The 14,726-nt window shown below is 40.9% G+C and overlaps 1 protein-coding gene and 1 long non-coding RNA gene across 2 annotated transcripts in view; one reads left to right on the forward strand and one right to left on the reverse strand.

The window, feature by feature from the left end:
- The first annotated feature begins 1,075 nt into the window (after positions 1-1,075).
- LOC114570357 (polycomb protein suz12-B) overlaps positions 1,076-14,726 on the forward strand; it is a 17,065-nt gene continuing 3,414 nt past the window's right edge. Inside the window, exons 1-14 of the mRNA XM_028600649.1 lie at positions 1,076-1,818; positions 3,426-3,472; positions 3,595-3,659; positions 7,102-7,170; positions 8,024-8,073; positions 8,170-8,255; positions 8,367-8,613; positions 10,359-10,461; positions 10,576-10,681; positions 11,687-11,861; positions 11,982-12,070; positions 12,556-12,699; positions 12,831-12,988; positions 13,367-13,559. Coding sequence (XP_028456450.1) covers positions 1,647-1,818; positions 3,426-3,472; positions 3,595-3,659; positions 7,102-7,170; positions 8,024-8,073; positions 8,170-8,255; positions 8,367-8,613; positions 10,359-10,461; positions 10,576-10,681; positions 11,687-11,861; positions 11,982-12,070; positions 12,556-12,699; positions 12,831-12,988; positions 13,367-13,559 — 1,704 coding nt within the window. The 5' untranslated portion in view covers positions 1,076-1,646. The remainder of the gene's footprint in view (positions 1,819-3,425; positions 3,473-3,594; positions 3,660-7,101; positions 7,171-8,023; positions 8,074-8,169; positions 8,256-8,366; positions 8,614-10,358; positions 10,462-10,575; positions 10,682-11,686; positions 11,862-11,981; positions 12,071-12,555; positions 12,700-12,830; positions 12,989-13,366; positions 13,560-14,726) is intronic.
- On the reverse strand, positions 7,521-11,661 carry LOC114570358 (uncharacterized). Its single transcript, XR_003694493.1, has 3 exons — positions 11,497-11,661; positions 8,751-8,814; positions 7,521-8,582 (listed from the first exon to the last, which is right to left on the reverse strand). It is a non-coding gene; the product is annotated as an uncharacterized LOC114570358 (long non-coding RNA).

Below are 14,726 nucleotides of genomic sequence, written 5' to 3' on the forward strand. Positions count from 1 at the left end.
CATGAATAAGTGCCACATGCACATGTTAAAGATGTTACTTCCCCAAAAAAAGACGCAAAAGAGGAGGGAAGAATAAATTAGGCCTACTCAGCAGAGATAATGTTAAATTAGAAAAAGATGATCTACAAGAGAATAGTTGATGCAGAATGCCTGAGGGCCTTGTTTTCTATATTTTTAATGGTTTCCAGCTTAAATAGATATAGAAAAGGGTAGAAATAGGTGCATAAAAATTCAGTGTTTAATGCTCAAAATTATATGTCTCCTCACAAAATCTGGAAACAAAACCTGTGCCATTGGGTTGGCCAAGCAGCTGTGACTGGTCCAGATGTTTGTGCCAGCTCACCAGGGGGGCATATACTGGGAAACTTTGGGCCACTATTGTGCATCTCTAAATGTAACTGTAAATAATTCATTAAATGTTTCATGAAACATTTCTCTTTTCCCAAAACATTACATAAGTGGGGCACAGAGGATGAGGGACAAACATTACTGGGCCTTGGCACAAAAAAAGTTTGAGAAAGGCTGTGATATAACACATGCACAAAATGAGCCATACTGTGTCTTTTGTCTTACTGTTGGTATTTTTCAGTCTATTTTCTGCTGGACTTTGTGGTGGGGAAATTGATTGAAGAATGAATTTCCCTTACTGCCAGGCCTTATGAGGTTTGTCTTTGACTTTTTTTTTTTTTTTTTGCTGTATTGCTTTGTATGGGGCAAAATTTGGGTTGGCCCCACCAAATCTCACTCCAAAGTTTTTTGAAAAGTCCTGTGTGTAGACACATACAGGACAGGTTTTGCTGCCATTGTACATTTGTTTTAAAGTCGGCGAAGTTAGGGCAGAGGAAACGAAACTCAGATGGAGTTTACCTTCAAAATAAAAGCGATTAATGGATCAAAATAACATTTTCAGATAATATGGGTTTAGAGCCCTAACTTGTTTTCATGGAGATGTATTTCTGATTCCCATATTGGTATTTGTGGTACAAAAAAACTAAGTGAAATGTATTAAACAATTTAATATTTTAATTATGATTTATTTTGAAGACAGTGACCGAATAACCTTTATGTTATTTTGTGGTGCTTTCATTTCCAGTACCGCTAACCAAACTTGATACCTGGCGCTAGGCGAGATATAATGCGAATTCTGGTGATATTATGGCATCGAACCCCCTGAAAACGTCTGCCATTTTTGTGTTTAATAAATTTTCGTTTGGCAGCAGCTTCCGAGTTCTCGATTAGTGAAATTAGAGTGCCGGACAATGCTGTTCAGTTAGCCCGAGGTTGTTGCTAACTGGCTAGGGAAGTTAGCCGGTTAGCTAGCAAGCCGCGGCGTCAGCTCGCTGGAGGCTGATTACTTGTTTCGCGCATTTCAAGCCTGTCCGCCGACCTCTGAAACTGTTTAACGGACAGATAAACGAAAACGTTAGATTGTAGCCTCGCCAGTGTCAAATACAGAAGACTGAAACTTCCATAATCCGCTTTTAAAATGGAGAGTCAACAGTGTTTCGCCTAAGCGGCTGCTTTCTGCAAACGCTGCTCTTTTGTTTTGACAAAGGAAGAGGACCTGAGTTTATTTCTTCTTATTTTTTTAACAGTTCACATCAGGCGGTGGGATAGTTTCTCTGGCTGTTGTTTTATTTTGGCAAATGGCTCCACAGAAGCAGAGCTCCTCAGGTGGAAGCCACCCGGTGGGTTTTGGTTCTGGGGGAAAAGCCAACGGGTTATACCAGTCCTCCTCCTCGGCGATGGCTGTAGTCAAGAAGCCAAACATGCAACTCATTCAAGCCGACCACGAGTTGTTCCTGCAGGCCTTCGAGAGTGAGTAGCTGCTGTGATCAAGTTGCACATTTAAAGATATCAGTGTTGGAGTTTAATTTAAGGTCACAGCGATCGTTACAAGGGGCCGTGTCAATGTTGAGATGAGGGGCTGCATATTAACTGGAGGAACCGATTCCTTTAATTACTAACGTTACATACTCAACTATCATGTCCTTGTTGTTAATACTGTACACTTTGAGCCGTGACCACTGGCAATTTACTACCAGTGGTGGCTGAAGTATTTTAGAGCCTTTACTGAAGTAAAGGTACTAATACCACACTGAAAATACTCTACCACAAGTAAAAAGTCCTGCATTCAAAACCTTACGTCATTAAAAGTATGCAAGTATTCTTAAATGTACTTAAAAAGTATCGAAAGTAAAAAATATTCATTGTGCAGTAGAGCTGCAAAGATTTATCGATTAGTTGTCAACTCTTAAATTAATCGGCAACTATTTTGATAATCGATTAGTCGGTTTGAGTCATTTTTTAAAAATTCTTTGATTCCAGCTTCTTAAATGTGAATATTTTCTAGTTTATTACCTCCTCTGTGACAGTAAACTGAATATATTTGAGTTGTGGACAAAACAAGACATTTGAGGACGTCATCTTGGGCTTTTGGGAAACCATTTTCTGACATTTTACAGACCAAACAGCTAATCGATTAATAGAAAATAATCATTAGTTGCAGCCCTATTGTGCAGTAAGAGGTTCCCTGTCAGTGTTTTACTATTATATATGTTTTTGGATTAATTAATCATTAATGCAGCAGTAATATTAATAGTACTGCTGCATTAATGAGAATGTGAAATTTTTTTGACTGCTGTGTTTGTTTAAGGTGGTGCTAATTTTAGCCACTACTGCTCAGAAAAAACTTCAGTTTATAAATCTGTAACATTCAAATTCGAAATCGGCAAATCTAAAACAATCTAATCTAAAAAAAAAAGTACACTATCTACCTCTGATATGTAGGGGAGTAAAAGTTTAAAGTTGCATAAAATGGAAATGATAGTAAGTTCAAGTACCTCGAATTTTCACTTAAGTACAGTACTTGAGTAAATGTGTCTGCAGCCTACTCAGTTACATTCACCCATTGTTAATTACGGTGTTGTCATACTTTCTTTTTGTCACAACTTGTTTCAGCTGCAGGTTGTTTGCATATTTAAATCAAGGTGAACTCATTCATTCAGTCTTCCGAACATTGCTGCAAGGAGGGATGGTTTTTGGTTAATCTATCAATTCATTTATTATCAATTGTATAAAATGTCTAAATAACATGAAAACAAGGTTACCTGACCACAAAGTGATGTCTTCAAAAATCTTATTTTGTCTGACAAACTCTCAAAAATATAAAAAATTAAGCAGAGAAAAGCAGGCAGATCCTCCTTAAGGGGCACGTTTGGTATTTTTACTTAGTGAAATGGCTTGCATGATAAGTTTAACGTTTTTCATTCCTTACATGAATGATTGTTTCAGCACTAAGTGTACTAAGCTTATGTTTTTTTTTTTTTTTTTGCTTGACACTTGTTTAAGATTCAAAATCTTCATATAAAGGGTGTATATCACACACAGTCATGTGCTGATGATGTCATTATGTTTATTTGCAGAGCCTACCCAAATCTACAGGTTCCTCCGCACCAGGAACTTGATCGCTGTGAGTGTTCCTTGAAAATAGTCACATAATGAACTTGACCATTTGAGATAAGAGGAAATGTAGTAGAATTGCAGCATTTCACATTTTTTATTTTTTTTTATTTATTTGTTATCCCATTTCAGCCTATATTCTTGCACAGGACACTCACCTATATGTCCCACCGAAACTCAAGGAATAATGTCAAAAGGTAAGAATCCAGAAACTTAACCAGTTGTTGTGATGCAGAAAATCAAGTCTTTCTAAGGAGAGTATTCAAAGCAAACCTTTAGGCTTAACGGATCAGTTGTTTTGGGAATTATCTTGTGTCTTTTCTTTGTGGCTTTGTTTCTTTCAGTTTTAGGTTTCAAAACTTTATGTTGAACCTGAAACTTGGCGTTAAACAGTTTGCCTCTAAAAAAAAAAGCAGGTCAAATGTTATCTTGAGAGAAAGTTAACCGACATGTTGGCTGCTGTAGGTGGGGGCTGACTGGATCAGTTAGAGCGGAGATAGGAGAGCCGTTTTCGGTTAGGCCGCTTTGCATACAGACGCTGCACACACAAAAAAGATCCTTCTGATCGCATGGGGCTGCTTTTGGTTCGGGAGGGGAGGGAGGGGGGGCTTAGAATACGGCCTTGTCTGGTGTTATCACATGAATTTTGTGTTGAAGAACTGCAGGTTATGCAAGGTTATGTGTTTAAACTCTTTGGCTGCATACTTGTGTCAAACATCTAACCAATTTTACATCAGCTGCTATTCAAGTAACACCAAGTAGGTGCAAGTTGAATATTGGGTGATAATTGGTTTCTCATTGGCTACTAGACTGTGTCTGTGTCTAGCCTTGTTAGTTAATATTTGTCAGTTTTATTTATTTATTTATTTTTTTTTAAGGCAGTGTTACACAGTTGTTTGTGTTATGACCGTTGTAGACATATGTATTAATTGAAATAGCATTGTCTTGGAATTGGTACCAAAACTAAAGTATCCTATTGACGCTGGTATCAAAAGATGTCCATTGACACACCTCTGGGCTGCCACTAAATCGGTGACAATTGTTAACCAGCGGATAAAACAATCTGTGAACACAGGTGTTCGTTAATGCTTTGTTGTTTATTTCGTAAAAAAAAAAATGTGTGTGCAAAAGAAGAAAAATGTTTACACTATTAAACTGAGCTGAAACTTTAAGATTTGGGCAACAATCCATTTTTTTAATCTTTCATTAATAGTGTAGAAGTTTTTATTAATTTTGGCAGTTTTAAAAAAAATTCTAACTTTTACAAAGATATGATACAGCACTTTTTTTAATAATTAAGTCATTCTTGATTATCTTATCTGAAACACTATCAGCCTCTCTCTGTTACGATCAGCGCTGTAATAGCTTAGTTTTTTTTTGTTGCAGTCCTTATTTGGACATGCACTCATCAGACGGGTACTTTCCCTCCTTGAGGAAAAGTAACTTCTGCTTAGTACTTGGGGAGTTGGTTGGGGACTAAAAATGGCAGCTGTTAGTACGCATGTTATTCCTGATTTGAAGTGGAGTTAGTGAAGCAGGCGACGTGTCTGCTGCATCTCGGCTCAGTTTCACTTTCCGCTGCTGCACTCCTGCACGCTTCAGCCACATGAAACGCTGCTTGTGATTTGAGCTGAATACGCTCCACACAGGGACCCTCCACAGTTATTAACGGTTCACCGAGCATGAATGAATAAAGTTTATTATAATTCGATCAGAAACTTGGAACCAAACTGGTTTAGTGTTCAGCATTTGATGTAAAGCTGGTAATGGGTGTCCAGACAAGTTTTCAGTGTCTTTATAAGGCTCTGTGAACTATACTGGCTCTGTGCAATCCAAATGTCTGAGCGGTATCTCTCTTGTGATGCCTTTTTTGAGTGTTTTTTTCCATCCATAGCCCCCCCAACTGTGCTGGATCCTAAGTCTGTATGTTTTATGTATGTAACTGTAAGCCAATTAAAGTAAAAGGCAGCCAGCCGCCAGCCAGCGTGTCCGGTAGCAATCATTTTCTCCTGGAGTGAAATAATAGCATTCACGTTGCAGAGTAATGTACTAGGAACAAGAGCGTGCACATATTTGGTCGATGCAGTGTGTCGATGGATGTAAAAGTGGACCCTGCATATTTTTTCCATGCACTTTTTGATTCAGTGCAGAAGTCTGTCTGAACACGAACTAAAGATGTAAAAGGTGCTTTCTTGTGTTCTCCAAGACCCTGCACAGTCTCACAGGTGTTTTCAGTTACTTTGGCTCATTAGACTGCTGCTCATAGTGTAGTTGCACGGAAGTGGGAATTAATTTCAGCTCCCTAAACTCTGTGTACTAATGGGTACGCTCCAAATAAAAACCACCGACACACGGCTGATTTGAGCCAGGTGGGCACGCTTTCCATTTAAATTCCAGTTCACAAAATGGCACGTGGCGCTTATGCACATCTACCAACAGCATCTGAAAACAATATAAACTCAGAACAACCAGAAATGGCTTGTTGTGGTTGAATCCAAATGGAAAATCTTCTGTACCGCCTCTGCCAACACTCACACAAAGCTATAAAATAACAAAAGATTAAAGTTTGCGTCGGCATCTCTACTACATGCTGCTGTTTCACTCTCAGCTGATGATGATGATGATTTAAAACGTCGTACCTGCTGCCTCATAGGCTGCCTGCGCAACACTGAAGCGGGTTTCTTGGTCCTTGCCATTTTGTATCATGCAGCGATATGTGGAACTTGCTTCAGTCACTCTAGTCTGAGTGAAAACACACACGCACAGGTGTTCAGCACCTGGCAACAGAAAACGTCAAAAATACTATTAAAATGTTAGAGTACGTACATGTCTCGGTCAGTAAAATAAATACCGCAAAACATTTCAACCCTTACAGACCACCTGGTATGTTTTACAGGTGATTGTCAAGTCTGATGGCCTTTTACTTTTTAAGGATTTGTTTATTTTTGCAGTTTATTAAAACATGATCCTACAAGTTTCAAGCTATACAGTATAAAGTCTTTAGTGTTCGAAGCATCTCATGTTGCGCAAAGTAGCGGTCTTAGTAGGGTTAGTAGCTCAGTCTGTAGGGAGTTGGGTTGGGAACCGGAGGGATTGCTGGTTCAAGTCCCCGTACGGACCAAAGTATGGTGGCGGACTGGTAGCTCGAGAGGTGCCAGTTCACCACCTGGGCACTGCCAATGTGCTCTTGAGCAAGGCACTCAACCCCCAACTGATCAGGGAACCTTTCCATGGGCAGCTCCCTCACTCTGACATCTCTCCATTAGTGGATGTATTAGGTACTGAGCATGTGTGTGTAATTCAGGCCCGTGTGTAATAACGGAGTGAAAAACATTGTAATTTCCCCTTGCAGGGTTTAATAAAGTATAATTTTTTTTTTTTTTTTTTTTAAATTTTAAATTAATTAGCAGTTGACTTATTTTGGGGGAAAGTGACGATCAAAAGCACAGATATAGCAGCGGATGATAGTCGGAGGACTGAATCTATCTCCAGACCGGAATAAATAAATGTGGCACTGATCAGGTCCTGGATAGGAAGTCTTGGCCTGTACAGTGATGTGTTGTTCTGCCTGTAGGCCAGTGTTGGTTGCCGGTGTTTGTGTTGCTGTTGCTTACCCCTGCTGTTTGTCTGCATGTACAGGAAAAGCTCCAAGGTTGACAATCTGTTGTTCAAAGTGGAAAAGATGAGAGGCGAACAGGAGACTCACAGGTAAACGCTCCACAGTGATTGAATGCTTCACGTTTGTCTGTGCTGTTGTTGGTATTTATTTACAAAGGCTTTCCAAGTCACTACAACCAGAGATATTAAAAGGGATAGTTTTGTAATCCAAAGTAAAATACATTGTCTTCTGTCGCCTTAAGGAATACAGTATATCATTATATCACCCAACAACAAACTCTTTTCTGAGTACTAGGGGCTTGAAAACATCTGAACATGAATTACAAAATGTTACTGTATATGGATATAGATCAAATGAAATACTGACCAAAGCGTTATTGGTATGAGTTTTAACAAGTTTTTGAGCAATTTTGCGAATGGATTTCAGTGACAGTTGGGCCATGACATGGTGAAGAAAAGTGTTTGTTTGTATTCCCAAAGATTTTATAGTTTTTTTTTTGTTTTCTGAGCTGTTACAGCATCGCTATCATCCACAATTAGTTAAAAATTTTTTCCAGCTCCTTCAGATTGTTTTCTATTTTCATATAAGAAGCTACTCATGAAAACGACTACTAGGATATTGAGTTATAGTTAAGATAACTCGTATCAGCAGGGACGTGGCGGTTTCAGTCACTTTGTTTTCCTGTAAATCCTCATATTCTAGGTATTCATGGGTTTTGCAAACAGCACAAGCACACACTTTCAGAACAATGTAACACATTCCTGGCCATGTGGTCATGTACATGAAGGAAGCCGTCTCATACTAATGCAACATCCTGCCAAGAACAGCCTTGCTTTAAGACATAACCATGGGATCGCACATCTTGTAGATATATGATCAAATGAAACATCACCTGTAAGAGTTTGTAAGAACATTTTAAAGTTCGGTTTGTTTTTCCCACAGCTTGGCCTCTAATTTGCAGCTCACCTTTACTGGCTTCTTTCATAAAGCTGGTAAGTTTGGCCTTCTCAGCTGTCGTCATTTGGCGTTTATTAGATCTAGTCCTTCCACTGATTCAGTGTGACTAAAGGGAGTGTTTGTGTTCTCAGGAAAGCCATCTCAGGACAGTGAGAATGAGCAGAACTCTGTATCTCTGGAGGTGCTGCTGGTCAAAGTCTGTCACAAGAAGAGGAAGGTGTGTGTGATGATATAAGTAGCTCAACGCTGCTGATGTTTTTTTTTTTTCAATAAAATCCAGGTGTCAAGGGAACACATGTGAAATGTCTTTTCCTGCCTCCGTGTCCAGGATGTGAGCTGTCCAGTGAAGCAGGTCCCCACGGGGAAGAAGCAGGTTCCTCTGAACCCCGACACCAGCGCCGGAGTCTCGGCCAAGCCGGGCTCCTTCCCCTCGCTGCTGGTTCCCAGCAGCGAGTTTGAACCCAGCAACTCTCACATGGTCAAGTCCTACTCGCTGCTCTTCAGAGTGTCAAGGCCCGGCTACCCCCGGACTCAGGTCAACGGCCTGGCCAACGGAGAGCACCACAACAACAGAGGTGAGCAGAGTCCGTTTTTTTTTTTTTTTTTTAAGATGATTGTTCTGGTTTATTTCAACATGACTCACTCACTGACTCACTTATTTTTTTGTAGTTATGGCCATCATTTCGGATCAGTAATAACAAAATGTACTCACCTGGTTAGTTCGGGGAACATGGTGACATCCCTTCAGATGGAATTTTAAACCAACCTCCATTTATCTGGAAGAGAAAACAAAGGCGACTGGTCAAAATGCTTACCCAAACATCCCATCATAGTTTACAGGCCGACATCCAGCTTCAGCTTTGGGTTTCATGCTGTTCCCAGTTGCCAACATTTTATCGCACTTGCAAAGACCAGTGTACAATAAATTCAGGTAAAGTTAGTAGGCTGCTGTGTCTGCTCTAGATACATCTGTTGCATGTCCGGCCACCTTCTTGATGTTTCTCCATTTTATTTTTCCCGTTGAAGGTATTTTTTTTTTTTTTTTTGGGAAGTTTTTTTCTCATGCAAATGGCAGGTCTGAGGATAGTGGCCATTGTAGCTGTACGAATTTTAAAAGCCCTTTTTGAAGTAATTTCACCCTAGGGTCCTTTGCACCATGACCTCGAGCCAAACACCCCTGCAGAAGCTTTTTTCACCTGGGTCTAACATTGGGCGAGTTAGCGTAGAGTAGCGTTAGCAGCTGAATAGCTTAGCGCAGGGGCTAATGGACCCACGTTTGTATCTGGTAAATGACCCCACTAATAATGCCCGAAATGATACCAAACGTCTACAGTAGTACATATAGGTTATGTACTCATAAAACGATGGATTGGAAAGTTTGTAAGTACACCAGAAGTTTAAGAACACTTGCCTGCTGGCTTCTGCTCTCTGTTGTTGCTGCTGCTGCCGGCAGTAAGACGAGTGCTTATCTTGTCTAGAAATTACAACACCGAAAAGAAGTGCAACAAAAATATTTTTTAATTTTAACTTTTTTTTTTAAAGTAAGTGCTGTAGTATAACTAGCATGAGACAAGTAATAACTGAGATAAGTTTGGAGACATTACCTTATTTAATCATTAAATTAATATTTTTGTTGCATCTCTTTTCGGTGTAGTAATTTGTAGACGGCCCTAAGCACTCCTCTAACTGCAGGTAGCAGAAGAGAGCAGGCAAGTGTTCATAAACTTCTGGTGTACTTACAAACTTTCCAATCCATCGTTTGAGTACATAACCTATTTGTACTAGTTTAGGAGTTTGGTATCATTTCAGGCATCATTAGTGGGGTCATTTACAAGATACAAACGTGGGTCCATTAGCCCCTGAGCTAATAAGCTATTCAGCTGATAACGCTACTCTACGCTAACTCTCCCAATGTTAGACCCAGGTGAAAAAAGCTTCTGGGGCGTGTTTGGCTCGAGGTCATGGTGCAAAGGACCCTAGGGTGAAATTACTCCGAACCATCACTTTAAATGTAGCAGTTTGACATTAACTCAGTAATGGTTGAAGTGAAGCTTTTGGCTCCTAATGCCTCTCTGCGGCCGTACTCCAATACATGAAATATCATTCTGTAAAGCCATTCTACGACCCTAAGTGGACTGTCTCCTAGTTAAAAATGTCATCAATATTTTAAGCTTTAAGCTCCGCAATGAACTCTGTGAGTACAGTGTTATAAATGATAGAAATGGCTGCCAAAACCCATCTTTTTCCTTTTTATCTTTTTTTTTTTTTTTTTTCTCGTGTGTGTAGAGGAGTGGTACATGTCATCATGTGTCTGTCTCAGAATTTACAGAGGAAGTGGTAAACAGGAAGAGGAGGAGCTCCTGTCTCAGGGAGGAGGGAGAAACCACATTTGTGGCTCAGATGACTGTCTTTGATAAAAACAGGTAGCTCACACAACACACACAAACAAACTGTGTCACCTTTCCGACACATAGGAAAGTGTTCTAATCTTGTGCAGCAGAATCAAGCGTTGAAAAACAAAATGTTGTCGTGCGCAGGCGTCTGCAGTTGCTAGATGGGGAGTATGAAGTGTCTATGCAAGAGATGGAGGAGTGTCCCGTCAATAAGAAGAGGGCAACCTGGGAGACCATCCTGGACGGAAAGGTGTGTGTTTGTGTGTTAGAGAGAAACTTGACAAGGCTCCTCACTAAAGGTATTTCCACACAAATGTCATGCAGGCAGTCAAATCTTCACTTCATGCACATCAGACACCATCATTTCTTTGGGGGGCCTGAAACTTCCAGAGTGTTTCAGCATTTGATTACTAAAGTCTGTGTCCTTTAATGACGTTACATGATCGTGCCTAGTCAACCTAAGTAAATGATCTGAGTCATTGCCGTGAACCAAACAATTGTATTTCAAATTAAGTTATGGAATAACACACGGATGTTTGCATTAGATAGGACACACAGTAATATAGTTATTAGTGCTGTTAACGCAAATCCATTTTAACTTTACATTTTTTTTGTCTTTTTAATGATTAATGTTCTTTGTGGCCTAACAAACTTTGTAGTTTTTTTTTCCACATACTATTGCAACAACTGGTAACGTTAGAAAAACTACAACACCACACCGGATCTAGCTAGACCGGAAACAAAACAACAGGCAACGCCACACACACTTGTTTGGGCTTGCGAGCCGGCCAAAGAGCATTAGGCTAACGTTACGTTTTGAGTGGATGGCGAGCGTGACATGCCGAAATGGATGCCAGTAAGATTCTGAATGGCAAGTTTACTTTTTAAAAAGTTGCTAAATGGTTCCATTGACAAGACCAAAGTGATCTGTGTGTTTTGTCGTTGTGGACTGAGCTATCATCGCAGCACGTCCAGTCTGAAATACCACTTTTTAATCGTTTGACAGCACTAATAGTTATGTTATCGTTATTATGGTCTGAATGCCATGGAGAGAACATTACTCACTTCCATCTTGTGTCAGCTCATTGTCCGTTGACCGTTGTAGATTCATGGAACACACAAAAAAAATAAAAAATACATTAACCAAGACTGTAAAACTATTAGTTTCATATCTGTGCCAGTCTGCTTATTGGTCATGTTAATAATAAGTGATCTTTAAGCTAGCGCGGTTCAATGATCTGCTCTCTTTTTGTAGCGTTTGCCTCCATTTGAGAGTTTCTCCCAGGGTCCCACCCTGCAGTTTACCCTGCGCTGGACCAGCGGCGACTCGGATCTCTCCACTGCACCCGTGGCTAAACCTCTAGCCACCCGCAACTCTGATACCAACCAGGAGCCCCGACCCGGCTCCCTGAGAGCCACACACACTCTGGGTGAGCGAGAAACCGCAACACACAGACTTAAGATTTTCTAGCAAGCAATCTGTCAGTGGTGCAACTGTTGATTTGCTTTATTGAAAAGGAGTAAAGATGTATTTGTCATATGTGCTGCAGCGGTTAAAGAATCCATAAATGCCGACGTGCAAACCAGAAGAGAACTGATCTCAGCTGAGCCCCGGCAGAAGCTGCGCATCTTCTACCAGGTCAGTCTCTCCTCGTACTGGGTCTGCACGGCACACCTTCGCCTGCCAGAATCTGTACGTCAACTACAGTTCACCACAAATTAGCTTTAAGGCGTCATGAACATTCAGGCTACTTGATCCTCTGTACCGACAATTTTGTGACGTACATTTAATTATTTAGCCACTTAACAACCACCGCCTTATTGACTTTTTGTCAGGGGGTTTCCTTCGATTCACATCAGGCTTCAGCGTTATGTCACGAGGCCTGAATCACATGGATGTTGCAGGATTCTGGAAGTTAAAAGGTCCCGTTGCGCTTGAAATAAACTACCTAGTACGACGTGTCGCCTGACCACATATGAAGTCAGAATTGTTTATAGCTGCTCTCTAATCTTTCAGGTTTGAAGTGGGCTGAGGCCTGTAGATTGAAGATGGACCTAAAGCCCCACAGACGATCCCGTTTGTTTTCGTCTCTCTCATGCTCACTCGCTTGTTTTTCTGTCCAGTTCCAGTACAACAACAACACGCGGCAGCAGACGGAGGCCAGAGATGACCTCCACTGTCCCTGGTGTACCCTCAACTGCAGGAAGCTCTACAGTCTGATCAAACACCTCAAACTCTCTCACTCCCGATTCATCTTCAACTACGCGGTGAGACAGACTCACGTGGTTTAAAAGAAATATGTCAAAAAGTATCTATCTATCTATCTATCTATCTATCTATCTATCGATCTATCTATCTATCGATCTGATCTGATCTGATCTGATCTGATCTCTGGCAGCACCATCCCAAAGGAGCGAAGATCGAGGTCTCCATCAACGAGTGTTATGATGGGTCGTATGCAGGAAACCCTCAGGACATCCACAGCCAGCCGGGCTTCGCCTTCAGCAGGAACGGCCCGGTCAAGAGGACCGCCGTCACCCACCTTGTCGTCTGCAGGTAATTTCTTTCCTTTTATTTTTTTAGCTTCCCTACAGCCTTTTTATCTGTCAAGGGTGCCAATAAAATTATATATATATATATATATATATATATAAAAACAGATATCCACATCCTCGGGAGATATATAAATAGATATAGATAGATACATATAGATATATATGTATGTATATATGTGTGTATATATATCTATCTATCTATCTCTATATATATATCTCTATCTATCTATATCTCCCGAGGATGTGGAGAGATAGATATAGATATATATATATATATATATATATATATATATATATATATATATATATATATATATATATATATATATATATACATATACACATACACACACATATATACATACCTTTTTCTATCCAGACCTAAGAGGACGAAGCCGAGCCTGTCGGAGTTCCTGGAGCCGGAGGACGGTGACCAGGAGCCGCCCATCATCAGCGGACACAACCGCCTCTACTTCCACAGCGACAGCTGCGTGCCGCTCCGGCCTCAGGAGATGGAAGTGGACAGCGAGGATGAGAGGGACCCCGACTGGCTCAAAGAGAAGACTGCCAAGGTTAGTTTACAGCTGGTCTCGCATTGCAAAGGCCTTCCTCCACAGCGCCGCGGAGGAGGGTCTGGCTAGTCCACACGGCATTCTGGGATGGGAGAAAAACGTGCTCTGGTTTATTGGCATTTCTTTAAACCAATCACAATCGTCTTGGGCGGCTAAGCCCTGGGCGCAATAACAGCGCCGCTGCAAAATAGTCTCGGGAAGGAACTTGTTCTGGTGGAACGTGTATGTTTTAAAGTAGTTTTAGTTGTGCAACAGAAAACTCAGATTGGACAGATAGTCTAGCTAGCGGTCTGGATTTACCCTGCAGAGATCTGAGGAGCAGTTAACCATAGTCATGCCATGCCAACACAAAGAAAGGAAGGTGACGGACATCCGGCCGAAAATGAGGGACATCCAGCGGAAACCTGAACAAAACCCTAAATGAATAGTCTACTTAACTAGTTTACAGCTGAAGGAGCATTCCACTGATTTTACACACAAAGTAAAGTTTACTTGCCATTGTTGGGCATTCTCTATCTATTAAAGCTGTGTATAATGCATTTTTTTGTCGTCTCTGGAGAAGCTTTTGTAGAAGAAAAATAACCCCTCTGTAGATAATGCTGCACTGTTCATGCATTTATGTTGCTTAAAGGTCCAATGGCATGAACATTTTACTTTATAAGGTTTTTTAACATTAATATGCGTTCCCCCAGCCTGCCTATGGTCCCCCAGTGGCTAGAAATGGCGATAGGTGTAAACCGAGCCCTGGGTATTCTGCTCTGCCTTTGAGAAAATGAAAGTCTCCTTATGAGGTCATAAGGAGCAAGGTTAGCTCCCCTTTCTCTGCTTTGTCCGCCCAGAGAATTTGGCACACCCACGAGAGAGAGAGAGAGACATCATGGCTTTCAACCGAGCAAAGTGGCAGTTGGTCAAGGCCACACCCCCACTCTCCACCTCCCCCCTCTCTCTCTCCTCCTCAATAGCTACAGACACAGAAATGGCACATCCTAAGGAAAGCTCATTGTGGGACTGGCTCTAGTGGCTGTAATTCTGCACCAAGGCTAAATTTCAGACCACTAAGGTCTATATAAAAGAGACTTCAGATACAGTATTAGGGGACCACTAAGGTTTATATAAAAGAGACTTCAGATACAGTATTAGGGGACCACTAAGGTCTATATAAAAGAG

The sequence above is a fragment of the Perca flavescens genome, chromosome 15, assembly GCF_004354835.1.
Source record: "Perca flavescens isolate YP-PL-M2 chromosome 15, PFLA_1.0, whole genome shotgun sequence".
Lineage (NCBI taxonomy): Eukaryota > Metazoa > Chordata > Actinopteri > Perciformes > Percidae > Perca > Perca flavescens.